The sequence below is a fragment of the Triturus cristatus genome, chromosome 2_2, assembly GCF_964204655.1.
Source record: "Triturus cristatus chromosome 2_2, aTriCri1.1, whole genome shotgun sequence".
Lineage (NCBI taxonomy): Eukaryota > Metazoa > Chordata > Amphibia > Caudata > Salamandridae > Triturus > Triturus cristatus.
This window is the reverse complement of record NC_140582.1, coordinates 702,067,661-702,094,245: the sequence shown is the minus strand read 5'-3', so window position 1 is coordinate 702,094,245 and position 26,585 is coordinate 702,067,661. Positions and strand designations below refer to the sequence as shown.

Below are 26,585 nucleotides of genomic sequence, written 5' to 3'. Positions count from 1 at the left end.
GCGGGGGGGGGCTGCGGGAGGAGACGGCCCACTGGACCGGGACTGAGGTGCTGATACTGGGACTCACTCTGGACGAAGATGCTGCCGCTTTCGGCCAAGCTTAGGGTCTCTCGTTTTTTGTACTCGTTCTCCCTCCTTTGTAGGTGGTGCGGGGTCTCGAAGGGGTACTCTTTCCTCCTCTAGGGGGTTTACCTAGTTTCAACTATATAGGGGCGACAGGCACACTGCAAGTTGGGGGGGCTGTCTGGGCTCATGCAGGGGTGCAGGGAGGGGGGAGTTTTGTTGGGGCGGTTGGGTTGGGGTGGGGTGTTGTTCATTTGTACCACAAGGCAAAAGTATCGTCGTGCTATTCCTAAAGTGCTCTCGGGGGGACAAGTGATTGCTTTCGTTTATGATGGGAGGTAGGGGACTGAGTCTTTTGTCCTGGAACGTTAATGGACTGGGGGACAGGATAAACCGAGGTGTGGTCCTGCAGTTCCTGAAACGAATTTCACCTGACATAGTTTTTCTGCAGGAGACGCACCTCATTGGCAACTCCTTTCGTGCTATGAACCGACGGGGCTACCGCCTTCTGGCCCATTCGGGCTTCACGTCTGGTTCAAGGGGTGTGGGCATCATGGCCAAGACCTTACTCCCGTTGGAAGTTGATGAGGTGCTTAATGATGACAGGGGACGTTACACGGTTCTGGTGGGTAGAATGGAGGGCAGAGTGATTATTTTTGTTTCTGTCTATGTCCCGCCAGGGCTGCAGACGACCACCTTTGCGGATCTGGGGCGCCTCCTCCTTGGCCTTCCGGAGGGGATTCTGGTGGTTGGGGGGGATTTTAACGCGGTGGTTTCCGGGACTGAGGACCGTCACCCCCCTAGGGATCTCCCCCGTGCCCAAGCGTGGTTGTCTGGCCTCTTGGATACCTTGGGGCTGGTGGATTGTTGGCGTTTGAAACATCCTACGCAGCAACAGTACACCTTTCATTCCGGGGCCCATGGCAGTCTCTCAAGGCTAGACTATGTCCTGGTGCCGGCGGCGCATGCGGGGAGGATCGGGGAGGTGCGCCATTTGGCGCGGGGTATTTCAGACCACTCCCCGCTCTTATTGCACTTCGATATTCTCCCGAGGGGAGAGGGTAGGGTGGTCCTGATTAATCCCTGGTACCTGCGTGACCCCACCATTCGCGCAGAGTTGGTTAAGTCCCTTAAGCGATATTTTGACGATAATGTGGGGTCTGTGTCATCGGCGGTCTCGCTATGGGAGGCGTTTAAGACGGTGATTCGGGGGGATGCCCTGTCCCTCATTTCCCATTCCCGGAGGCGCGAGCGGGAGGAGGTGACCCGTGTTGAAACTGAAATAACTGAGTTGGAGGGTGACCTCGAATGTGGGGTGACGGATGACAAATTACATGTTCTCCGACTCAAGCAGGCGGCCTATAGGGCCCTCGTCACGGAGGCGGCCAGGGGCCTCAGTAGAGAGCAACAGGGGAGACTGTATGATGTGGGTGATAAGGCTGGGAAATTGATTGCGTGGCTGGATAAAAAGGAGAGAGCGAGTCGAGTTGTCCCGTCGATTGAGAAACTGGATGGTGTGTGTGTCACTGAACCGGAAGAAATTGTCGATTGCTTCGCAGAATATTTCCGTGGGGTGTATTCCCCGGTGTCCTCCCGCTCGGAAGAGGATTCCCATGCCCTGCTTAGGGATATCGCACTGCCTTCCCTTTCGGAGGAGGACAGAGTGTCGTTGGACGCCGCCCCAACCTCTGAGGAAATTGCCCTCGCCATACGCTCGGTCGCTTCCGGCAAGGCCATGGGTCCTAATGGTCTTCCCATCGAATTGTACAAGCTGCGACTGGATACGCTGGCGCCACATCTCCGTGCGATGTTCCTCGCGGCCCGTTCGGCGGGTTCCCTCCCGCTAGACCAGCGTCTGGCTACTATCGTGGTTATTCACAAGGAGGGGAGGCCGCGGGACCGGGTCACGTCCTACCGGCCTATTTCGCTGCTGAATGCGGAGCCCAAAATTCTCGCCAAGGTGTTGGCTAATCGGCTGGTTGGCGTGGTGTGCGATTTGATTCACCAGGATCAGTCCGGCTTTATCCCTCATCGCAACACTGCGCTTAACCTGCGGCGCTTGCATGGGGTGCTCGCGCGTGTCCCGTTTATACGGGAGCCGGCCATTTTGGCATCCCTGGACGCCACTATGGCGTTTGACACACTTGAGTGGCCATATATTTGGGCGACACTGGCGAAGTTTGGGTTTGGCCCGGGATTCATCGGTTGGGTGAAATTGTTGTACTCTGGACCGCTGGCGCAGGTGGTTGTGAACGGTAGAGTGTCGGCTCCGTTTGAGCTGGGCAGGGGCATGCGGCAGGGCTGCCCATTATCACCGCTCCTCTTCGCGCTTGCCTTGGAGCCCCTGGCGGAGTGGCTGCGGTGGCATCCTTCTATTCGTGGTCTCCGATGGACCCCCGAGTATGAGGACCGCGTATCTCTTTACGCTGATGATATTCTTCTGTACCTGGCTTCCCCACGTAAATCATTGATAGTACTGGTTGATGTATTGCACTCATTTGGCCTCAACTCCGGCCTTGTCATCAACTGGGCTAAATCGTGTGTGTATGTCCTCTCTGGGGAGGATCCTATCCTTCCGCGGGGTTGTCCTATCCAGATCGCCCCGCGGGGATTTAGGTACCTGGGTGTCTTTATTACCCTGGACGCGGAGGCCCGATATAAACAGAACTTGCTTCCCCCCCTCCAGCGCCTGAAGGAGGACGTCGCGCGTTGGAGGCGCTTGCCGCTCTCGCCGCTCGGCCGGGCGGCATTGTTTAAGATGATGTCGCTGCCACGTTTCCTGTACGCTTTGCAGAATACAATGGACGTTGTCCCGGCGCGCTACTTTCGCGAGGTGGAGAGTTTGCAGCGCCGACTGTTCTGGGAGGGTAGGCCGCGTATCGCCCTGGCGAAGCTGACGCTCCCGTGGTACGACGGGGGGGTTGCCCTCCCAGATATCAAGCGATATTACTGGGCCTCCCAGCTGGCTGCGATCAATCACGGCCTTTACGGGCCCGCCCTAAACCCGGCCTTTGAGATGGATAAAATGTTACTGCCGGGTGGTGACTATAATCTGGCGCTTTATTCTAGCTCGCATGACGCGCGGCTGACGGGCCCCACGCGGGTCATGGTACGGGTGTGGCACACGGCTAACGTGGCGATGGGGTGGAAGGATCGCTTGACCCGGGCGACGCCACTATACGCATCTGAGCGGCTGGGCTCCCTGTGGACCTCGAAGGGCTTTGAGAAGTGGGACATGATAGGCATCAGCAGGGTGGGCGATCTCTTGACGAGGGGGGGATTCAAAACGTTCGATGTGCTGCAGACAGAATTCCAGCTGCAGGACAGGGAGCACTTTCGATATATGCAGATCCGTCATGCGTTGTGCTCCGTATTTCCGGACGTTGCCTCCATCCCGGAGTACTCCCCTCTGGAGGATAGAGTGCTAGATGGGCATGTCCCGGACGGCACGATTTCATTAATTTACAAAAAGCTCATCAATGACCGTTCGGGACTGCTGACTGGCCTTCGTGAGGCGTGGGGGGCTGATGGATTGGAGCTGGATGACGAGGACTGGGTGTCTGCGGTGGCCTCCCCGAAAGAGGTGGCCATACCGGCCCGCCTTCGCTTCGTCCAGCTCAAGATACTCCATAGGGTCTATGTTACGGAGCCGAGGCTGATGCGTATGGGCTATGCTGTGGACGGGTTGTGTAAGCGTGGGTGTGGTTCTTTGGGGACCTTTCTTCATATTTTGTGGGAATGCCCGGAAGTGGTGCGATTCTGGCGTGGTGTGCATGCGGTTTTGCAGGTAGTTACGCATGTGCCGCTGCTGCCTGAGGCGAGGAGATGTCTTTTGAATGTGTGGGAGCCAACCGACTACTCAGTGCCGCAGACGTGGTGGGCGACTCTGGGATATATGGTGGCCAAACGTGACATTGCGCAACTGTGGGGTTCCCAGAGGTCGCCGACTGTCTCGGCGTGGAAGGACAACATGGATTGGTGTATGTTTCGGGAAAAGGTGGTGTATGTTGCGAGAGGTAAGCCTGGGACATGGGTGAAAGTATGGGGCCCCTGGAACGCCTACCGTGGGGGAATCTGTACCCCGCCGCTACTGCCTGATCCGTCACCGGCCCCGTCTCCTTAGCCTGTTTGTCTTCCCGGTTCTGGGCAATGAGTCTACTTAGTCCCCGTCCTGACCTATTCCCCCCTCGATATTCCTATGGATCGGTGGGGTCCCCCCCCTAGGGGAGCACATGCTGTTGTTTCCGACTGTGGGTTGCCTTGTGGCCTTGTTTTTTGTTGTTATTTATATAAAAATGAAACCGTTGTGTGGGGTCCGGATGGTGTGGCTGCCAACGCCTCTTTCAACTCCTGTCAATGCCCTTCTGCCGCAGCGTGCGTTCTACTGTCTGTATTATATGCTCCTTCTGTTTGCTAGCGGCCGGCCTGAAGGTTGTAGGCCCATCTTTGTATATTTTTTGGATTCTGTAATAAACGGTTTCAAAAAAAAAAAAACACGTTCATATAAATACACACACAAACATACACACACACACGCACACACTCACACACACACCCAGAGGGTCTTAGGATCAGCTCTCCTTTGCCATTGGCCAGTCCAAGTATCATTCTAACTCTGCTTCTATGCATGACAATATCCAGCACAGAGCAGAGAGCAATGGGTCCATGGCTCCATTGCCCCAAGAGTGACTGAATTTTAGCTGACCATATGTGCAACTCTGCCTCAAAATGATTGTGAATCAGTGCCATGGCTGGTCGACCAGTCCCTTAGCGTTACATTTTATTTTTGAATAGGTTCCTGATCATAGGTTTCCTTCTTTTTTAAGTCTCGCCTAGGCAGACATGCTGTATTCAGGCTATGGGAATTAAGTAACACCCATCTTTCTAATTGGCTCCTTTAATTGTCCTTTGTAAATGGCTGTTTTTCATTGGCTAATATAGTCAGTAGTCCTTCCTTTTTAGGTCGAGCATTCAAGACCTCTTGTATATCATTTAGTATGTACTTATATATTAGTATATACTTGTATGTGTATATACTTTTTGGGCTCTGGAGATCAGCCCTAGGACTTGTCTGCTTCCGCCTAGGGCCTTTTTTTCTGTTCAACTGCCTCTATTTAACTGTCTTAATAGAAAAGGACCAGCAGAGGTCAGTAAAATACCAGAATAACTTTAGCATTCTCTAGATTCCAGTCCATAGAAATTGTCTTCCACGAGCACCCGTAGACAATAATATTTTTTCAAATCTTGTATTTTCAGTGATATGACCACCGAAGGCCTTGATTTTATATTAAAAACAGAGCTTTGGACTAAACAATTTCCAACTGAAAGGCACTATTTCTCTCCATGTGTTCCCATACCGAATGTGCCATGCAGTTTGGTGCTTACTTTCCCTCCATGTTAAAGAACAGTAGATGTTTCAGCACCCAGGCTAATGTGCTGCATAGCTAGATACATAAAAGGTCCCAACGGTGACACCGATTGCATTGCAAATGCTTGTTTACTTTTGTAACCGCCCATGAGGACTGCCACTCTTACATGTGGTGTTACTCATCATGTTATTTATTAGTGCCTGAGCACTCTTTTTCGTTTAACACTTGCTCCCCCATCTTGGCTATAGCAGCTTAAGGTCATGCTTTATATTTGCAAAAGCGCTCACCCCACGCCGCACTTTAATTAGACCCTTTCACAGGCTCAGTTGTCTTGATCCCACCTGGAGGTACTGTGGTCCATTGACCCCCTTCAAGCCTCAGCGTCCCTGCGAGTCCCTCTGTAGCTTCTGGGCTTCTCTGAGCCCATTTGTAGCTTCTGGGCTTCTCAGAGCCCCTTTGCAGCTTCTGGCTTCTCTGAGCCACTCTGCAAACTTCTGGGCTTTTCCCAGCCCCTATGAAGTTTCTAGGCTTCTCCCAGCCCCGCTGCAGCCTCCCCGTAGCTGCTGTGCTCCGTTGTCTACTCCACCCCCTGCCTCAGGGCCCATCTACTGCACGTTTAACTCCCCCGCCCATCCCAGAGCGGCCCTTAGCCCTCTACAGTCCCAGGAATGTCAAGCCTTTTTACAGCACTTCGATTCCATCTGGGAAATTTTCTAATTTGCATCAGTGCGGTGAAACTTACAATGCAGCACACACGTATACAATGCTAAACCTAAACCAATGACCGCATATGTATACAACCATCAGTAGGCCTACACCTGTTCTGTTTCCATCTAGATGAATCAGGGCTGTTCATGTTGGTGAAAGTAAAGTGTTGGTTATAAGTAATATAAGACCTTGAAGGAGGTAGCATGATATCACAAAATGCCTCTGGCAAACTGTAAAGATGTTTAAGTCCCATGCTATGCCTTTCTCCATTTTCCTTGTGCGGAGTGTTTATGGAAGGCAGGGAAAACCAGCTATCCCTACCAATGTATTAGCCCCCCAGATCCAGAGTATTGGTTGTCTGTTTCTGCAAGAAGTAGTGACCTTCATGTCAATAATGTGGAAAAGCATAAGATTCTTCACTTTGCAAGAGGCATTGTGGGAATAAATCAGGTTGAGCAGAGGAGGAGGTGGCCTAAGCTCGCTCAATCAAGTACTGTACATACTATATTGTTTAAAACATAAGTCAAGGACGCAGGTGCAATGTACCTACCTGTTTATGTCTCTTAAGTGGTTAGTCAGCCTAGGTCTCTGCGCTGTCAAAAAAAATGAGCATGTGTGGTCGGTAACTTCAGGCAGACTTCAACGGTGCAAGCACTCTGGGACTCCTGCCGTAGTGGAGAGTCCCACTGGCCTCAATAATATTCACAGATGTCCAGTCCTTCTCACTACGTGCCTCTTATGAAGTTTCCCTCATGTCTCGCTTCTGCAGTACATCTTCAAGTGAGGTGCTCTGATGTTCATCTTAAGTTTGAACTCTTCGCTAGAGCAGCCTCATCTTTCTTTGTCTGACTCTGCAGTGCTTAGTGCCGCATGACAGCACAGACATGGGACCTTAGGCTCCGCGGTTGCTAGGCAGGTTCCCAGCACTCAATCTAACTTCCTTTACAGCAGGATCAGGGGCAAAGATCTCCACAGTACAAGGCATTTCTTCCTTACCCTTTTAACAAAGTCTGCTCTGATTTTTTTCCCTTGTTTTTTCCACACTTATTAGAAGAGCTTTAAGTGTGAATAATAATAAAAAAATGAATTTTGTTAAGTGCACAGCTACCCCAAAAGGGGTGTCCTGGTGCTGAGGTAGACAAGGGCAAGTCAAGAAGGCGAAGAACTAGACGGAGCGACTAAACAACCAGGTTTTTAAGGACCTGCGGAACTCCAAATCAGACTGTATCAGGCGGAACTCAAGCGGTAAATTATTCCAGTATTGGGTAGCTCCCACCTCAAAGGATTTGCCTCCCATTCTAGATTTTACGAAACGAGGGATAACAAGCAGATGCTTATTATTTGAACAAAGAGATCTTGTTTGATGATGGGGACGAAGTCTCTTTCTTAAGTATAATGGGTCTTTACCTATACTGGCTTGGTGGGCTAAGGTCAAAGCCTTGAATTCAATATGTTTGGCAATGGGTAACCAATGAAGTTGTCGCAGATAAGGGGAGATGTGATGACGTAGAGGAGCCCTGCAAATCAGCCGAGCTGCCGCATTTTGAACTGTCTGCAATCTACGCATCAGGCCTAGAGAAAGACCCTGGTACAGCCCATTTGTGTAATCCAAATGGGAGGTTATCAGTGCATGAACCACCGTTTTACAAATAGTATTGGGGAGATAGTTGATACATTTTTTAATGATTTTAATTTTGCCGAAACAAGCGTCCGCCACCGGTTGAACCTGTGTAGACAAGGACATATGCTTGTCCCATCTAACACCTAGGTTCTTAATTGAGTCCTTGGGAAGGGGAGCAGCCACCACAGGCTCAGAGAGAGGGGGCAGGGTTGATTAAAAACAAGATCTCAGTCTTGTCAGCATTAAGTTTTAAAAAATTCTGATCCATCCAGCTCGCAATATTTTCAAACATTCTTTTAATGGATCGAAAGTGGTGGTGTGAGCATTCCGAAAGGTAAATAAAAGCTGGGTATCATCTGCATAGGATATGATTTTGATCCCGGTATTTGCAATGATTTCCGCCAATGGGGTCAAATAGACATTAAAAAGAAGCGGGCTCAGCGCAGAGCCCTGAGGCACACCCCACTTAAGGGGTTTAATAGGAGAGGTGAAAGGATGTGTCCGAACTTGTTGTTTACGATCAGATAAAAAAGATGATATCCACTTCAATACAACACCCCGGATGCCAATATCTCTAAGCCGATTCAGAAGAATAGTGTTGAATGCTACAGAAAGATCTAGCAGCACCAACACTGCAAGAAGAGGTGAACACTGCAATAGTGGCTCATTGGCATTTCCCAATGGACAGTCAAATTTAACATTATCTCCAAATTGTTTGGGAGAACCAATCCTCACAGAGTGCCTTTTCTTTTTAGGCAGCCACATCTCCATGGAAACTGTATGGGATTTACACTGTCACTTTTTGTCTTGTGTATTACAGGTATACTGTACTTGTCTCTGGCACATAGCACAGGATTTGCAAGCTGGTCACAGGCATTTGGCAAGGCCAAAGTATTTGTTCCATTATGCTGTCTCTCAGGTCATGCTGCTGGAAGTAGCCCCTCGTTTCAGGCAGATCACAAAACATCCTATCTGTGTGTATTGAAAGCCAGACGATGCACTTGGTCTTATAATGCATTCCAGAATGTGGGGAATCTTAAAGAGTGGTGTATAGAGACACCCTGCGAAGGGCAGATAGTGATGTATGGCATCTGCGGACCATACAGAGCACTAAAGAACCATAGGAGCTTCATATAAACAGAAGGAGCTGACTCCTGGGTATCCCACCTCCGAAATACCCAAACATCCACATGCGCATGCAATTGTTACGCTTGGGGTATGAAGCACTCTAGTTATGATCTACCAAACGGATTTACCAGGGAGCACCTGTAGGAAATTCCCCCCCACTCCATCACCCATTGAGGTTAAAAAGGACCAGTATATTATGTCACAAACCGTTGGCATCACCTGGGAAATAGGGATGGTAGGCTCACATGCTAAAATGATGAACACTTTGGGGGAACCCCAAAATCTTTACACTAGCTCTCTATTAGTGAGCAACATGACATGCTCATGTAGTAGACTGACCAAAGGACTTTCAGCAGGTCTCCTCTACCAGAAAACATTCCGGGTCTACCAGAATGTTAAAAAGAGGAACAGGTTTTCACATGGATACTGTGCCAGCAACATTCAACCCTATTCCCACTGTTAGATTGTGGTCTCTGTTGATCTGTCTGTTTTGACAAATGAGAATCTGACAGCAGCGAATAGAACGCTGCAGTGATATGGCCAGCTGCACCTTTTTATCTCGATGATCATTAGTAGAGTGACACCCCATGGTGGTGACCCTACTGCAATTCCCTTAGTAAGCTGTCATGGAGGAATCCGGTGAACACTGCAAGAGCAGGATGGTTTGATGCAATACAACCCTAGGGTCTTCCCTGCAGGCACTGCTTTAAAGTGAACAGTATACCTGTGTTAAACAGTGTTCTAATTGTAATCCTGCTTTTACATTCCGGACTCTGCTGAGCAGTTATACCTATAATTACACTCTATATTGCTGAATACATTGATATAATAACAGTATTAATGTGTGCTACTTGTGTCTTGGGAGGTTGTACTACATAAAGGAACATAACATTAACAGCAAATGTGTAGAAAGGTTTACCAATACACTGACTCATGCTTGAGAATCCCACAGCAAATCTCCAATTGGCATTTGGATTTTGCATTGAAGTTTTGAGTCTTTTTTATTGCTATGCATGTTTCCTGGTTTCAACTGGAAGCAAACACTGCCAAGAAACAGTGAATGTAAACAGCGTGGCACAATTTCACCTTCGATCCAGTGAAAGTTGTTCCCATGAAGCAGACCCTAGGCCATGCTCTAGATACGGCTTCTCTTGGGAGCACTGAAGTGTCCTAAACCTGCGTGAGTGTGGGAATCATGAAATCCTGCTGACGGCCAGCAGCAGCCTTCTATTGTTGGACTTTACATTAATATATTGATGGGATGCTCATTTCAAAGGAGAGAAGCATGGTTGAGCTGGGATTATGAGGGACATAGAAATCAAAGATAGAGGCAAAGATGAGGATACTGTTTAAAACTGCTATGTACTGACTAGAATTTACTCTCTATGAACGTATCTTGTTACCTGAATATTAAGGGTCCACAAAAGCTCTAAAGACTGGAAATGGCACATCTGCAATTGGTTTTCAAAACACATAAATAAAAGGTATTGCTATTAACAATGCCAATATCTCAAACTCTTGCAATTGCGATTCCTATCACATTTAAAATGCTTGGTATTCTTTTATTATTGTTTTAGAGCACACTGCAACTCCCCAGACAACATCACTGTGGCCCTCGCTTGCTACTCATTTAATCTGCAATGCACCCCATCCAGTGCGGTCACTGCTTCTAAACCAAGCAGCCATTTTGGAAGGGTATTGGCGATAGTGAACTACTGTTTATTGTTCTAAGATGTTCATCACATTGCTTTTAAATATTGGACATTTGGGCAATTTAAAACAATGATACACTATATACATTATCACTGAGAAGACGGCAGCCCAAAGGTACGTTCAGTTTAATTTTTTTAATCATACCATTTAGGAGATGTAGGTTTTCTTTTTATTCTTAATTTATCTTGTTGAGCTTTTGTATGTGTTTTATTGTGGCTGAGTAAGTTGGTGAATGAAAGAATGGGTAAGTGGGTCAATGTCAGTTAGTCAGTGGGTGGATTAATGAACGTGTGACTGCAAGGATGAGTGTCAGTGCATTTGTGATGACTTATTGAGTGCCTAAACTCACTAGTGACTGAAGAGGCACTTTCAGTTAAAAGCTAGACCTATTGGCATTGTCAATGCTTGTTTGTATGATTTATGACCGTATATTTACAAATGAGTTTGGCTTGTACACTTTTTTATGTTAAGTCAGAATGATTGAGTTGTTTTCCTAAAATATTACAAGAATGGCAGCGTAAAGGTTAAACTTTTTGTTTAGAGTCTATATGTATAAAGGAGTGGGGCCTCATGATTACGCTGATATGTAATATTGCAAGACGAAGAGCATGGAAGTGCTCCTATGCAAATGTGGTCTATTTTGACACTTAGCTCACTAAGACATACTTTTGGTGCGACGCCAAAACAATATTTTCTACCAAATGGCACATTTCTTTGCCAGTTTTGTGTTAAACCACTATTATATCAAAACTATAAAGTGAACAACAGTAATTATGATATTTGCAGAATGTGCCAGGTACAACCAACAGAGATTTTAGAAGCCACCTTTAAAGATATAGTGAACCATGGATGCATTCAGCTGAGATACTGGAACACATCACTATTATGAAAAGCATTTCATTTTTTTGTGGATATTACTCACTCATAGTAAAGAATGGCTCGTCTGAATGTAAAGTGTATATTGGATATGATTAACATGGGTAGTGTAATTGATTAAGCAGACTTAACGGCAGTATAGCTCCACTAACAATCAAGGAAGAAAAATATTACAGTTTAGCAGTTTAGTTGCTGCAGAAACTAGATTAGACTTGATGAATTTTTCTAGGTGTTAGGCTGACACCTGTGTAATTCCTGAATAACTTAATGGTAATATCCATTACTCTGATTACACCTACCCTGTCCTAGTACCTACTACTTTGTGAATATTTTACCTCCTCCCAGGTGTCACCTGAACAAGCCAAACAAAAAACGTTCTCACACCTTCTCTCTTTACACTCTCTGCTTAGGATACACCTACAAATTAGGACCATAACAGAGGGGAATGAACTTGTCATGTCCTGTCATCAACATGCTCTGGTAATCAAGGTTATGAACTTTGGAGGGAGGTGGGATGCAAGTACTGGGATGCGGAAGGCTAATTGAAGTAATGAAGATTACTGGCAAGTATCCCAAGCATTACCTCTTCAACCCTTTCCTTGTCTTAGTTCTTACTACTTGAGGATATATCAAAGCAGACCATTTGAGATTGTATATCTTAAATAACAAACTCTCAAATAAATCTACTCTAGTTTATTAAACATTAAAGCATTACAAAAGAGTATTCATTTGGAAAAAAAAACACCAGCAAGGACTTTGAGCCCAACATCAAAGGACTGCTGATCCCACACTGGTAGAATGCCGTTGGACTGGACATGATAAAGACCCCTGTAAATTACAGGCAAGAGATATCACAGCCTTTATCCATTGGATTAGAGAGGAAGTTGAAGTTTTTTAACTTTTCCTGAGGATACCAAAATTCAAAAGAGTGCCTCACAAAGTCTGTAATCAGCAAAATGAGAAAAGTAAATCTGGACTGTGTGTGTTACAATCAATAAATGTACAGATTCATCCTCAGGAGAAGGAGGAGATTGGAAAAAAGGACAAGTGATTTTCAGCGGTAGACAAAAAGAGAATACTACTTTAGACTGAAAAGCTGGATCCAGTCATAAACCCAATCTGTCAGGAAAAACCTTAAGGGAAGCAATTTAGACAGACAAAGATCCCAGTTCTCCTAAATGCCACAAAGAGGTAAGAGCAACAAAAAAAACACAATTGAGGTTATAACTTTAAATCAACCTTTTCCAGCAATTTGAAAAAAGGAAACAGTAGGGCATTAAGAATCAACAGCAACCCTCAAGATGGTAGGATGACAAAGATAACATCCTTAAGAAGTTCTCACATAAGAACTCCATCTTGGCTGGACCACCCCAAGAAAATTAGACTGCCTTAAGTGAAAACAGTCAAACCCAGACTGAAATCATCCTGAAGGAATTGCAGAATCAAGATAGGCTCAAAGTTAAAATGACTCATAAATTTGTCAGTACACCAAGCAGAAAAGGATGTCCAAAAGCATTGATAAGCCCTTTGAGCAAAGTGACTACTTGACTCTTCGATGGAAGGTGCTAACATAGAAAATAATGCTACTGCAGCCCCACCTCTCAACTGCCAGACTGACAGACATAGATGTTGAATTCCTTGAGGCCAATTATTAATCTGTATTTTCCACAGGTCTTCAGAACATGAAAATCCATGGGAACAGGATCAAGTCTGTAGTTTGCTAGAGTAACAGGGATAATGGGTTGTTTCTGACCCTGTTCTGATATTCCCTACAATAAGGCTTTCTCGTGAACTGAATCTATGGACCAGAGCATGGAAACAACTCCTGAATCTGAAGGAACTTTAACAAAGTCCAAACAACAGCTGTGAAGAACTACATCCAACCCCCAAGTTTATTTTATAAAGCCTGCGCAGACTTGATTAAAGCATGAGATGTGTCCTCCAACAGAACACTGAACAGCTGATTGGTATTGTCAGAATCACTGTCAGTTTTTTACTGAACCGGACACCAGACGCTGAGTTCCTTGACTTTGAAAGGGAGGTGGCTGATAATGGCCTCACCCAACAAGTGCATGGGAATATCTGGGACAATGTTTGGTAGTGGAGCAATGGAATGTCTCAACAGGTTTAGACTGGGACTTAAAACCAGTCCATGCTTCTGACTTTTAAAAGCCTTCAGTATCACTATGTACATGGCGTAAATTCCACATTATCACAAATCATGCCCATTGCTCCAATGGTAAAACTGTTGTACAATATTATTTTGAATGACTGATACCTGTTTCTCAGCTTGCTTCAAAAGCTTTTGGAACCTCTCATTCTCAAGAACACACTGCGGTAGCTGCGATTCTCCATTGGCCTTCATCTCCTCCAGCTTTTGTCGGAGGTCTCGTAGGGCCTGCAGCTCATCATTCAAACGGTGCTGTCGGGTCCTGGATGCCTGGAGGTCCAGCTCCAAGTCTAGAGATGTGCGCACAGGATGCTCCTGGGTGGCTCGTCTCATGATCGGCTGGCATAGAGGCTAGACCAAAACCAAGGGGAAACATATGCAATATATTTATTTAGCAACCAAGTAATAAAACTACTTGTTTTACACAGTATGGCTGTGTCTGTGTGGTGAGGTTTGTGGCAGCAACATGCTACTGGTATCACTTACAGGTCTTAGATTGATTATAAACAAACTTTACCAAATTCAATAAAAAATTAGTATTGGCAAACCCAGAAGACCATACTTCATGTGTTGCTAGCTTAAAAGATATTCACAACTGTTAGACCCGGCATCCATGGTGTGGGTCTTCTCTACAGCTGTCCTGTTTTGCTGATTTCATTTTTGCTTTTGGACTCTGCGCACCATACCACTGCAAACAAGGGCTAAAGTGCTTGTGCCCTCTCCTTAAAACATGGTTGGCTGACACCCAATTGGCATATTTTTTTTTTGTAAGAACTTAGTAAAGTGGTACTACTTGTCCCCAGTGCCCGTGAATTAAAAGCTACTAAAGGGCCTGCATCACTAATTAGGCCACCCACTAAAGTAGCCCTTAAACATGTTTCAGCCATGTCATTGTTTTAAAAGGCCATATCGATCTAGCAAAAAAAAAACATTTGTCAGGCCTAAACCTTTCTTTTTGACACACATAAGTCACCCCTAGGGTATGCCCTAAACAGCCCTGAGGGCAGGATGCAGTGTAATTAAAAATTAGGACATGTGCTTTTAAGTTTTACATGGCCTGGTAGTGCAAAGCTCTTACATTTGCTTTTTAACACTACAAACTCTACCTCTCTAAATTGGATAACGTTGTAGGTACTTTATTACATTTGACAAGCTGCAACTTCCAATTAGGAACAGGTAAACAGAGTGAGTTAGGTGACTAAAGAATTGTAATTAAAAGCCCTCTTTAACGGTAAAGTTGGATTCATAAGCACAATTCCAAACATGACACTTTTAGAATGTTGCTGTTTTTTTGTCCTGACAATTTGGTGCCTGCAGCCTGATCCTGAGTCACATTACTAGGTGTAGCAGGCAGTTAGTCTTTGTGTATTGTTCCTAGGCAGTGGGACAAAGAGAATATGGGTGCTGGCAGAATGAGCCACTCTGAGTTAATGAGGGGTAGGAGCCATCACCTACCACACTTGCAAGTCACAAAGCTCATGCCTGAGCCCTCTCACAAAGGGTTTGTCACTAGTCCTTGGTGACCCCAGACAAGTTGAAGTCTGGACAGGTAGAAAGGGGATGCAGGACACCTCAGGGGGGAGGAAACCTCTAGAAGCTTCCCCCACTTCAAAGTGGGCACCAGGTGTCACTATTGGACCCTTAGACCCAACTCTTCAGTATACTTATGGACCTGTGGACTCCGGCAGGAAAAAGGACTGCTGTGCTGCCTCTCTGCTCGACTGCTGCTCTGAATGATTTATGCCCTGCTGTGCTGACGTACTGCCCTCCTTGCCTGGGTGAGAAGGACTGGACCTGCATCTCTAAACCCAGCATCCCAAAGTGACTCTAAGGGCTCATTGGTTGGCCTCCGTATCACTAGCCTGAGGCACATAACAGGCTTCCGACCACCTTGAACCAAGCACCTGGGCTCTGATATCTGTGAGTCCTGCCGTCCCTTGTAGTGCCATCCCAGTCCTGGAGTCTTGGAAGTGGGGCTGAAGGTGCTCTGGCAGCCTGGCTCTTTTGTCCAATCCATCTGGATTCAGCAGGACTGGTGTATCTCCTCCGCAGTGGGATACAAATCCCTTATAACCAACAGATCACCTCTGCTGCATGGACTTCCCAGACGCAAGGATTCAGCATCACCTATAGTAGCCCATCGTAACGACTGCTGCACGTTCCATCTCGACACAAGGACATCGCCTCGCCCAGTGCAGCCAGTCGGAACTGCCCCTGCACAATGCATCTACATGCAAGGACATTGCCTTGCCAATGCAGCCCATCAGAACCATAGCTGTGTGAAGCATCTCCACCCAAGGATATCGCCTCGGACTTCGAAGCTCCATGGAAATGCCACTGTGCAACGCATCTCCTCCCCCGGGCCTCGCAACGCCTTGGTGTGTGGCACATCCACGACACAGGAATCTGCATCCCTTAGCAACCAGGATTAAGGGACGGTGTGTACTAAGTGGGTCCCTGTACCTGGCCCTTGCTCTATTGCGTCGACCTGAACTTGTGACTTTGTCCTGGTCCATTGCGGCCAGATAACCACAGTTGCCGCTTTGTCCTTTTTGGCGCTATTTTCACTTAAACCTTTAAACTTGTGTATCACTGGTTCTACTAATTCGACCTTTGTAAAGTTGGCTGCCCACTTCTATTGGCCCCTTATGAGGAAGGCCCAGATGCATTCTGCAGGTCATGCCTTACCTGCCCAGCCAGAGGTGAGTCAGAAGGAAAGTGCAAGGCTCCCCTGCAGCCATCTCCAGTTACTGCCACTCTCTTAGATAGGGTGAGCATTAACATTGTTGGTCCTCTGGGGCCTCAAGACAGCCCTGGGCAACAGCATCATCCTGGTCTTGGTGGACTATGCCACCCAGTACTCAGAGGCTATCCGTCTAAGGATAGAACAGCAACTGTCATGGTCAGGGCACTGATGGGGATATATATACCCGAGTGGGATTCCCCAAGATATCTGATCGGGGTACCAACTTCATGTCTGCATACATGAAGGCCATGTGGAAAGAGTGTGGGGTAACCTACAAGTTTTCTACACCTTACCCTCCCCAAACTAACAGGCTTGGTGAGAGGTTCAACAAGACCCTGAAAGGCATGATCAGGGGGCCTACCAGATCCCTTGTCGTAGAAGTAGGATGTCCTCTTGCCATGCCTGTTGTTTGGGTACAAGATGGTACCACAGAAGGGCTTTGGATTCAGCCCCTTTGAACTTTTGTATGGGCAGCCTGTGCGAGGGCCTCTCAGTCTGGTAAAGAAGGGTTAGCTCCCAGGAAATCCCTCTAGGGCAACTACATGCTGGCACTCCATATGCAGATGAAGCGCTTTGGAAGGAGGTCAAGGAGAATCTGGAAGCCAGTCAGGTCGTGAAACTGCGGTATGACTAGAAGGCCACTCTAGTCGAGTTTTAGCCTGGTCAAAAAGTGTGGGTAATCGGGCCTGTGGAACCCAGGGCCCTGCAAGCACGCTAGTCTGGGCCCTATGAGGTGCCAGAACACAAGAGTGAGGTTACCTACCTGGTGGACCTCAAGACCCCCAGGAACCCTTCAACGGTTTTACATATCAATCGCCTCAAACCCCACATTGAGAGGTTCGAGGTAAACCTGCTCCTGGTCATGGATGATGGGGAGCCTCTCCACAGCCTTCTTCCTTCCAAGGAGCAGAATGGGTAAGAAGAGGATGCCAACCTCTCCCCTACCCTGACCGTAGAGCAACAGAGACTGCCACTAATGTTTGGGCAGATTGCCTCTCTTTTTCCCCTTACTCTAGGACTCAATACATAGTGTACCAATGATATTGATAGTGGGGGCAGTATGCCTGTTAAGAGTACAACCTACAGGCTATCTGATAAGGTGAGAACCAGCATAAAGAGGAAGTCTCCAAAATGCTGGAGCTAGGGATCACTGTGCCATCAGTCATTGACCCAGCCCAGTGGTACTGGTCCCCAAAGCTGCATCTCTAAGAACCACCCCTGAACTTAGATTCTACGTGGATTACTGGAGGCTCAAGGCAGTCACTAACACTGACAGAGACCCCGTCCTATGAACTGATGAGCTCATTGATCAGTTAGGGCCTGCTAAGTTCCTCAGCACATTTGACTTAATGTCTGGGTACTGGCAGATTGCCCTGACTGAGGCAGCCAAAGGGAGATCACTTCTAATTCCAGGTTAAGCCCTTTGGATTGAAGAACACTCCTGCAACATACCACAGTTTAGTCAACCAGGACCAAGAAGAAGTTAGTGCTGCCTACCTAGACGACATTGTGGTATTCAGTTATAGCTGGGAGAACCACCTGAGCCACCTCGGGAAAGTGCTTCAGGCTCTGCAGAGAGCATGCCTGACTATCAAGGCCAATAAGTAACAGATAGAGCAAGGTTCCGTGGTCTACTTCTTACACCAAGTGAGAAGAGGGAAGGTTCAGCCCCTTCAGGCTGAAAATCCAAACCATTCTGGGTTGTGAACCCCCAATACCCAGACAGATGTGAAAGCCTTCATAGTCCTCACCGGGTACAGGAAGGAAATTAATCAAGGGCTATGGCACAATTGTTGCTCCCTTGACAGAACTGATTTTTAAGAAGCAGCCTAGACAGGTGATCAGGACAGAGGCGTGCCAGAACGCTTTTGACACCCTGAAGGCCATGTGCACAGCACCCGTGCTCAAGGCCCCTGACTTCATTAGGGACTTAATTGTGCAGACAGATGCCTCAGAGCATGGCATAGGGACTGAGCTCTCACAGCTAAATGAAGAGGGCCTAGATCAACCTGTAACCTTCAATAGCAGCAGGTTACTTCCCAGGGAAAGGGGTGGAGTGCAATACAAAGGAAAGGCGTTGCAGTGGCCTGGGCACTGAAGAAGTTCAGACCCAACCTGTTAGGTGCTCACTTCCAAATTCAAACAGACCACAGACCTCTCAGATGGTTAACGCAGATATGTGGTGAGAATTGTTGAGGTGGGGCATCACCCTACAGGAAATGGGATTTATAGTGTAACACTGCCCTGGAACAGACCACGTCAATGGTAATGGTCTCTCCAGGTTTTTCCCCTTAGTGATGAGAAATTCCAGGAGGTTGGGTAGTCCTCCCCACTTTCAGCTGGGGGGACACGTGTTAGAGCGGCCATCCATGGTTCTCCCCTAACATTTTGCCCTCAGCCTTCCTGCTTTCCTGACTTTGTTTTAACTAGTCTTTAGGACTCTGCACACTTTACCACTTCTAACTAGTGCCTAAGTGCTTGTGCTTCTTTCTCCTTAAAACGTGATAGAATTAGCTTACATCCAATTGGCATATTTAATTTGCTTGTAAGTCCCGAGTAAAGTGGTACTACTTATGTCCAGGGCCTGTTAATTAGATGCTACTAGTGGGCTTGCGGCACTGATTGTTTCACCCACTTACGTAGCCCTTAAACATGGTTCAGGCCTGCCACTGCAGCCTGTGTGTGCAGTTTTAAACTGCCATGTTGACTCGCAATCAGCCTTTGGCCAGGTCTAAACCCTTCTTTTTGATACACATAAGTCACCCCTAGGGTAGGCCCTAAAAAGCCCAGCGGGAAGGGTACATTGTATTTAAAAAGTAGGACTTAGGACTTTAAGTTTTACTCATCCTGGTAGTGAAAAAGTCCTAAATATATTTTTTCACTGCTGCTCGGCCTACATCTCCTATAGGACAACATTGGAGTTACAATAATGCACTTAATAAGACGTAACGTCCAATTTGAGCAGGTAGACAGATCGAGTTTGGTATCTAAAGAATTGTAATTAAAAGCCCTTTTTAATGGTAAAGTCTGATTTTTAATCACAATTCCGAAAATGCCACTTTTAAGAAAGTTACAAAAAGAAGGGGAAAGATACCTGGTTGTCGATTTTGTCGCTATTTATTTTGCGCCCAAAAAGCAATGACCACTTGGTTCATAAGCTTATAGTGTGTCAATCACATGTTTTGAGGAACATTAATTCAAACATATTTCTTATACGTTGATTTCATGCCTGAAATATAATACATTTTAAATCCAACACGTGATTTTCAAACATAAATAGTGTACATAAAAAAAGAAACAACACAGTGCAACAATGTTAACAAAAACAATAGTTAATATATGAAATACTTGAAATTACACCAGCAATTCACACTTATTGTCAGTTCCCCATTTTTCTATTACTAGATTTGTTGAAAAAAGGAACTGAAACCACATGGGAAGAAATTACTGTTCCGAGGGGTGCATACTTAATTGCACACCCTCACCGGAGGATGAAAAATAATCGTTGCCCTATGTGGTAAGGACAGATGGAAATGGCCGACGCGTTTCTAATCCCTGTGTTAACTCATGGGATTGTCATCAGGGCATAAGAGCACGGTGTAACCTGAACTTGGAGGTGTCACTTCATAAGGCAATAAACCAATTTAAATCGCATTACAGGACAGTAGTAGTCAAAGGGGGATACCGAAAATGTATTTAATGTGCATAGTCGTCAATGGGCAATTGAGCCATCAAGTGGAAAATCGCATCACCGGTCTCGTTTTTTATAATCGTTCCGCCGTTCGTTTACTTTACGAGTAAACGAATGGCGGAACGATTATCTGTGGGACTACTGTGCCAAGATTTTAAATACTGAAAAACCCGGCAGGTGATTGAAGTTGTTCTGGCTACGTGAGGCCGCCTTACAGCCACGTAAATAATATATAAAAAACGAGACCAGTGATGCCTGCAGGTTCAAACGAGACTAGCAAACGGCCGTTTTGGAAAATCAACAACACCGGGATGCACTCTTTTTGAAGTGCACAAGTTAGGGTGGATAGTCTCCATCAATATGTGCTAGTCTCATTTGAACATGCATGTTCAACATCGGCATATGGCTATTATACCATGCGTTACATTTACGTTTATATTTTGGGCATTGGATTACGCCAACTGATTTGCATAGATCTGCTTGGAATATTACTTCGAAAAGATGCCAGGTAACTGCTTTTGTTGAGGATAGCTCTCACAACCAAGGTACAACCCAGAGATTTGGTTGTTGCCTTATAATGATAGTGCCCTGAAGAAGTCCTATGTAAAAAGGACGAAAAGCGTTGGCTGATGGTTTTTTATGAACAGAACAATAAAAGAAGAAAACAGCACACATCTTGTATTAGAAGCCACTCTCTTCATTGAATTATGATTTATTAATGCCTGTGGATAATTTCATATGGACTTTTTTTGGATTATTAGTGGTGCAGCTCCAATCCAGTTTTCTTGTTCTATATCCCCTTGTTAGGGGAAGTGCTTCTGGGCAAGGGACACATTTGGAGATTTGCACACAAGATTGCTTTGCAGTTCAAATGTATTGGTAATTGTTAACCGTCAGGCTTCTTGCACTTTGTCTATGTTCCCTAGAAGTGAACTATAACTCCCACAATGCATTGGGCAGGGTATCGGGCTGTGTGCTATCCCATACTGCACTGAGCAACAGTCAGGTGACCAAGAAGGCTTATAAGCAGCCCGCCCCCATTCTCGGGTGCTTGGCTTACTTCCTCCCTGTGGACCGCACCCCCCTTCATTCTGCACAACTTTGATATAGTCTTCCCTGGAAATCCCTGGCTTCTTGTTTACCTTGTAGACCTGGGCAGCTCGTTTGGGCCGGCTCAGATCCTTCCCTCTCTGTCACTGCATGTGGGTGCCCTCACGCGCTTAGCATGGCGTTGCTGGCTCCTCCCTACAGCCTGCTATCTGAGAATGGCCGCCTGTGTTTCTGGACTGTAATCAGAGAGCACTCCATGGGAAGTTCTCTATGCCCCGCAGAGACCTGCTTCATCACGCGCGAGGACGCGCTGTTTTCCTCTCCCGGGGCGCAGGTTTGTGGACTCAATCTGTTGCCTCTCTTTAAGCGTGAGGACATGCTAGCATTATTTTCACTCCCCCGGGAACTCAGACTTAATCTGTTGCCTCTCTTTAAGCACGAGGAGGCGCTAGTATTATTTTTCACATCCCTGGATCCTCGTATATTTGGGGCTTGTTTAAGAAACCCTCGTTAGGCGCGAGGACATGCTTCTGTTGTTTATTTTGTTTCGCTGCTGACGAGCAGCTCGCGGGTGGCCTCTGCTTTAATTTTTTTATTTATTTCTAAATGCGAGCTCAGAAGGTAACGGATACATTGTTATCGCTCGCTTCAGCTCCCGCTAGTCACACTATCTGTGTGATCTATGCTGATAAAATAGAGCTTGTTGTTACACTGGTCGCCTAGGGGAGCTATAAGAAATATCACGTATTAAATCTTCATTTGGACTCCCACTGCTGGCAGACGTATGCCAGTCATCTGCTAATTTTGATGCCTCTTACTCTGACTGGGGGAATACTACTGTCGCTCAACCTTTACTCACAGAAGAAGAGACCTCTCCTCATTTGAGAACCACGCAATTAAGTGCAAGGGAGTATGTGAAGGCACACAACCTGCACTCTATAGCCGGGGTGACTATTGATAAATGTGCAACACCATTCAGGGAGAGTGATCTCCTTTTAACCTGATAATTTCTTCTTCTTGTTGTTTATTTTTTTCACACGCTGAAGGGTTGCGCTACACGCCCTCCAGGTCCTTGCTCCTTCACTCTGCTGGCCTTGTTGAAGATCTTCCTGGTAGTCCTACTTCGTCTCTTCTCTCCCTGGAGGATACCAGCCTTCCTTCTGTGCACTTACATGGCAGGAGGTGACTGCACTTTAGGGGAGAGGGGAGGCACACTCTTCTCTCCCGAGGATATTGGTTCTTCTGCCTAAGGTCCAGTATCCCGACAGAAAATCATGGTACAGATGCTGCATATGTTGCTCTTTGGTCCACTGTCCACATTTCGAGTTTCTGAGTGATGGACATGTTAGTCTGTAATTTGGTTTGAAAAGGGTAGTGGAGGGATAGACGAGGGAAGGATTTAGAAATCTTTTTTGTTGTTGTTTGTTTTGGAGCTCATAGCTGTAGGAGAAGGCTTGTGATGAGTCAAAGGGAGGTTGTGGGGGAAGAGTCAAGAGAATGGTTTAGAAAGGCTTGTTTTGAGGAATCGGAATAGTAAAAGAGGTGCGAGATGATGCAAGGAGCGGTAGGGCAGGGAAGAGTCTAGTAACGGTTATTTTGGGGATCATAGCAGTGGTATGGGATTTGGGATGAATGAGAGAGTGGAGGTAGATGATATATATATAGAGGTATAGGGTGAGCAATAGGGTAGTGAATTGGAAAGTGTAGAAGAAAGGGATGAGTCAGAGAGTGGAGTTAGAGGATATATTGAGCACGGTATAGGGTGAGAAATAGGGTAGTGCATTGGATATGCCAAATTAGAAGAAAGTAATAAATATGTAGATCCATAAATACATGGAATGTATATAGATGCATTAAGGGAGGTAGGAAATGTAGATTAAAGGTGCATTGAATATACTATTGTTGTTGTACTTTCAAGTAATTGTATTTACTTATTTATGCAGTCACTTATATATGTTAAAAGCACAGAATAATCTAACTATTGGTAATATGTACATTTGCTAAGCAGAACTAATGAATATCTATGTATATATAAAAAATGTTAACAGTTTTTCTACACGTTTATACAAAGCAATACTCATATATAGGTACATATCTATAGTACAAAACATGCTTATATACAGAGGGGTATCCTGTATATTTCTGTTTGAGTATGGAGGTTATGTAGGGAAGGGACAACTCTTGAGTAGTTTTCTGAAGATAAGGTAGTTTTCCGTGGATCTTATTTTGGAGGGTAAAGAGATCCATAGTTTGGCTGCTTGAACAGAGAAGGATGTGCCACCCATGTTTTTTTTTTTGTAAGTTGGGATTTTGAGGTGAGGTGCCACACTAGAGCGGAGGTTCCTTTGTTGAATGTGTTTGGTGTTTTATTCCTGATGAAAAGCAGTCCTGTTCCATGTATAGCTTTGTGGGTGATACAAAGCAGCTTGAACGTGGATCTTCTGGCAACCAGTAACCAATGCAGGGCTTTCAAGGCAGGGGAGATATGGTCTTATGGTTTTTATGTGAGAGTAGTCTGGCAGCTGAATTCCTAATCCGTTGCAGTCTTTTCATGGTCGTTAAAAGTGACCTGTAGTAGAGGTTATTGGCGTAATCAAGTTTTGTCAGAACAAGGGAGATGGTAGCCTGGACCTTGTGTGGAAATCCCGAATGGGGGAAGATTTGGCGCAGAGTTTCTATAGTAACAAAGCTTGATCCTACTAGTTCGTCCACTTGGGCATTCATCAATAGCTTGGAGTCCATGGTCATTCCGAGGTTTCTTCCTACCTATGATACTTTAGGTGGTGTTCCCAGATCATCAGGCCACGCAGCAAAGAGGTCATAATGTTTCAAATCACCACAAGAGTATTTCCATTTTGGAAGGATTCAATTTGAGAAATCCACATCATCCATTATTTCACGGCTCTGAGACAACTGAAAATTTGCGAGTTTCCAATGTCTTTGGGACATTCCAGTTGAAGGAGTATTTGCATGTCATCTCCATAATTATAGCAAGTGAGGTGAAATTGATTGATCAGTACCAGTTATGACTTTATGTAGATGTTAAAAAGAATGGGCGAGATGATAGAGCCTTGAGAAGTTGAGAGACCCTATTCTTTTGTGAAGTACGGTTTGGATGAGAAAGCTGGGGTATGGATGACATTAGTTCTGATGCGAAGGATGGATGCGATTCAGTCTAGAGCAGTCCCCTCTATGCTGGCTTCGTAGAGTCTTTGTATCAGAGTGTCATGGTCAACTATGTCAAAGGCAGCTAAGAGGTCCAAGAGAAGTAGTGCAGCAACCCCGTTGCGGTCAACTGCGTTCTTCAGGTCATCCCAGATGGCAAGGGGGGTCAGATTATGTGCCTCTTCCTGGACGGAATCCTGTTTGCAAGTCTGAAAGTATGGTATTATCTCCGATGAATTGTGACATCTGGGTGAACGCTGCTCTTTCTATCAGTTTGCCCGGGAAAAGTCAATTTGCAATCGGTCTGTAGTTGTCAAGTTTCAGCCGGTCCAAGTTTGTTTTCTTTAGTAATGGGCGTATGTATGACTTTTTAAGTTCTTCTGGAAATATTCCGGTAGTTATGGAGTTGTTGATGATTTTTCTTGCTGGAGTGGCAGCAGATGTTGTTGGAAGAATTGTCTTGAAGGTTAGTGGTGGACACGGGTCAGAAGGGTTGCCTGGGTTGCCAGCAGGCCTGCTTGCTTTGACCAGGTCCATAAATTCATCATGCAAAATGTGTTGGAAGGAATGGAGAGGCTGGGTTAGAGTTTTCTTGGATTATTGTTTTGTAAAGGGTCAGTGCTGGTGCTTTGTCTTTGTTTTAAGTATGAGTCCAACGTGTCTGCATTGGCCATGTAGTGATTTGCTAGTTTGTCTGTGAAATCTTGAGTAATGGAACGAGCTCCTTTTAGTTATTCTGGTATACAAAATTCATTGAGAATTTTATAGAATTCTTTATTTGCACATTTAGCAGTTTGGATTCTGTCTGAATAGCATCTTTTCTTCGCTTTTTTGATAGCTGACTTGTATAATCTGTTAATTTTCTGTAGGCGAAGTTTGTCTTGATTGGCGTTTGTTTTGAGCCAGGCACGTTGCAGCTTTTAATTTGTTGTTTTATCTCTTTTATCTCTGTATTTGTCCTAGGTGCTTATTTTCTTTTGTTCTGTGTTTTTTAGTGGTATGGGATATCAAAAGCTTCCTGTAGCCACTCATAGTTCTTGAACAGAATTTATTGTTTCTAAATCTGTACTGGATGTTAGTTGTGTTTCTAAGTGTTCCAAAGTTTGTTCCATAGTCGATAGGTGGATGCAAGTAAGGTGCTTTTAGGTGAGTCTCTTAGTGTTATTTTATGTTGGAAAGCAAGCACACGGTGGTCTGACCATGTGACCGGAGTTATCGTTTGAAAGGTAACTAATTCTGTATGAGCACAAATGACATCTAGGATGTGTCCAGGGGTGCGTGTGGGTTTGTGGACAAATTGATGTAGGTTCAGTGCGTCTAGGTCAGCGATTATTGTTTTTGGATGGGGCATCTTGGGTTTGTCAAACCAAATTTTGAGGTCACTCAGAACGCATAGGTTGGAGTGTGGTGTTATCAGGTTTGAAACCGTGTCTAGAAATGTGTCTCGGAATGTTGCATTGCTAAGTGGAGGTCTGTAAAGGAGCAGGGAGTTACAGGAGGAAGACGGTGTAGGTTTGCATTTGGTGAAAAGGGCCTCACAATCTTTCATGGAGATGTTGTCAACTTTAGTGATATGTAATGTTTGCCTGAACAAAACAGCTAGGCCACCTCCTTTTTTGCCTATCCGATTTTAGGCGATCGTTTGATAGCCTAGAGGTACAGCTTCATGCAGGACTGGAGCCATATCATCTATCAACTATAAATCAGTTATGAAGAGTATGTCTGGCTTTACGTTAGGCAGAAGGTCGTGGATGTGATGTTAGTTCTTAGAGAGTGATCGAGCATTTATTAGTCGATTTGTAGAGGAGTGAGCAGAATTTTGCGGGCTTGCATCTGGTGTGTCCTTAGTGTTGGTATTAGGTATATGAGGATAGAAATCGTGTAGCTTTTATGTGTTGTGTTCTTCGTCCAGCAGGCTAAGAAGGCATTTTGATGGGTCTGTGTGTGTAGGTGGTAGAGAAGGTGTTTGAGAGTGAGTTAGTGTTCTGTGCTGTTTTGTGGTGTAACCTTGATGCGCAGTAGACATGGAGAAGCGAAGTTGTGAGGTGTGGCACATTGCTTACTTTGTTTTCCGTCTGTTTGGGGTAGAAGGTGTATGAGATAGGGGTGGTGGTGGGTCATGTGGTAAAGTTCTAAACTGTCCATTGGATGAGAGGCGGTTAAAAGAGAGTTGTTGTGTTGCTGCATATGTGTTAAGTGTGGTGGAAGATAGAAAGCTTGGCATTGGAGTTTGTTCATTTGTGTAGTTTGAAAGGTGGGTGTTTGTTTGTAGTTTGTGATGGTAA

At 45.7% G+C, this 26,585-nt stretch overlaps 1 protein-coding gene across 1 annotated transcript in view; it reads right to left on the bottom strand.

Annotated features, from left to right (window-relative positions):
* Positions 1-26,585, bottom strand: part of WWC2 (WW and C2 domain containing 2) — an 851,690-nt gene that overhangs the window by 80,267 nt on the left and 744,838 nt on the right. Inside the window, exon 21 of the mRNA XM_085641882.1 lies at positions 13,757-13,999. Coding sequence (XP_085498008.1) covers positions 13,757-13,999 — 243 coding nt within the window. The remainder of the gene's footprint in view (positions 1-13,756; positions 14,000-26,585) is intronic.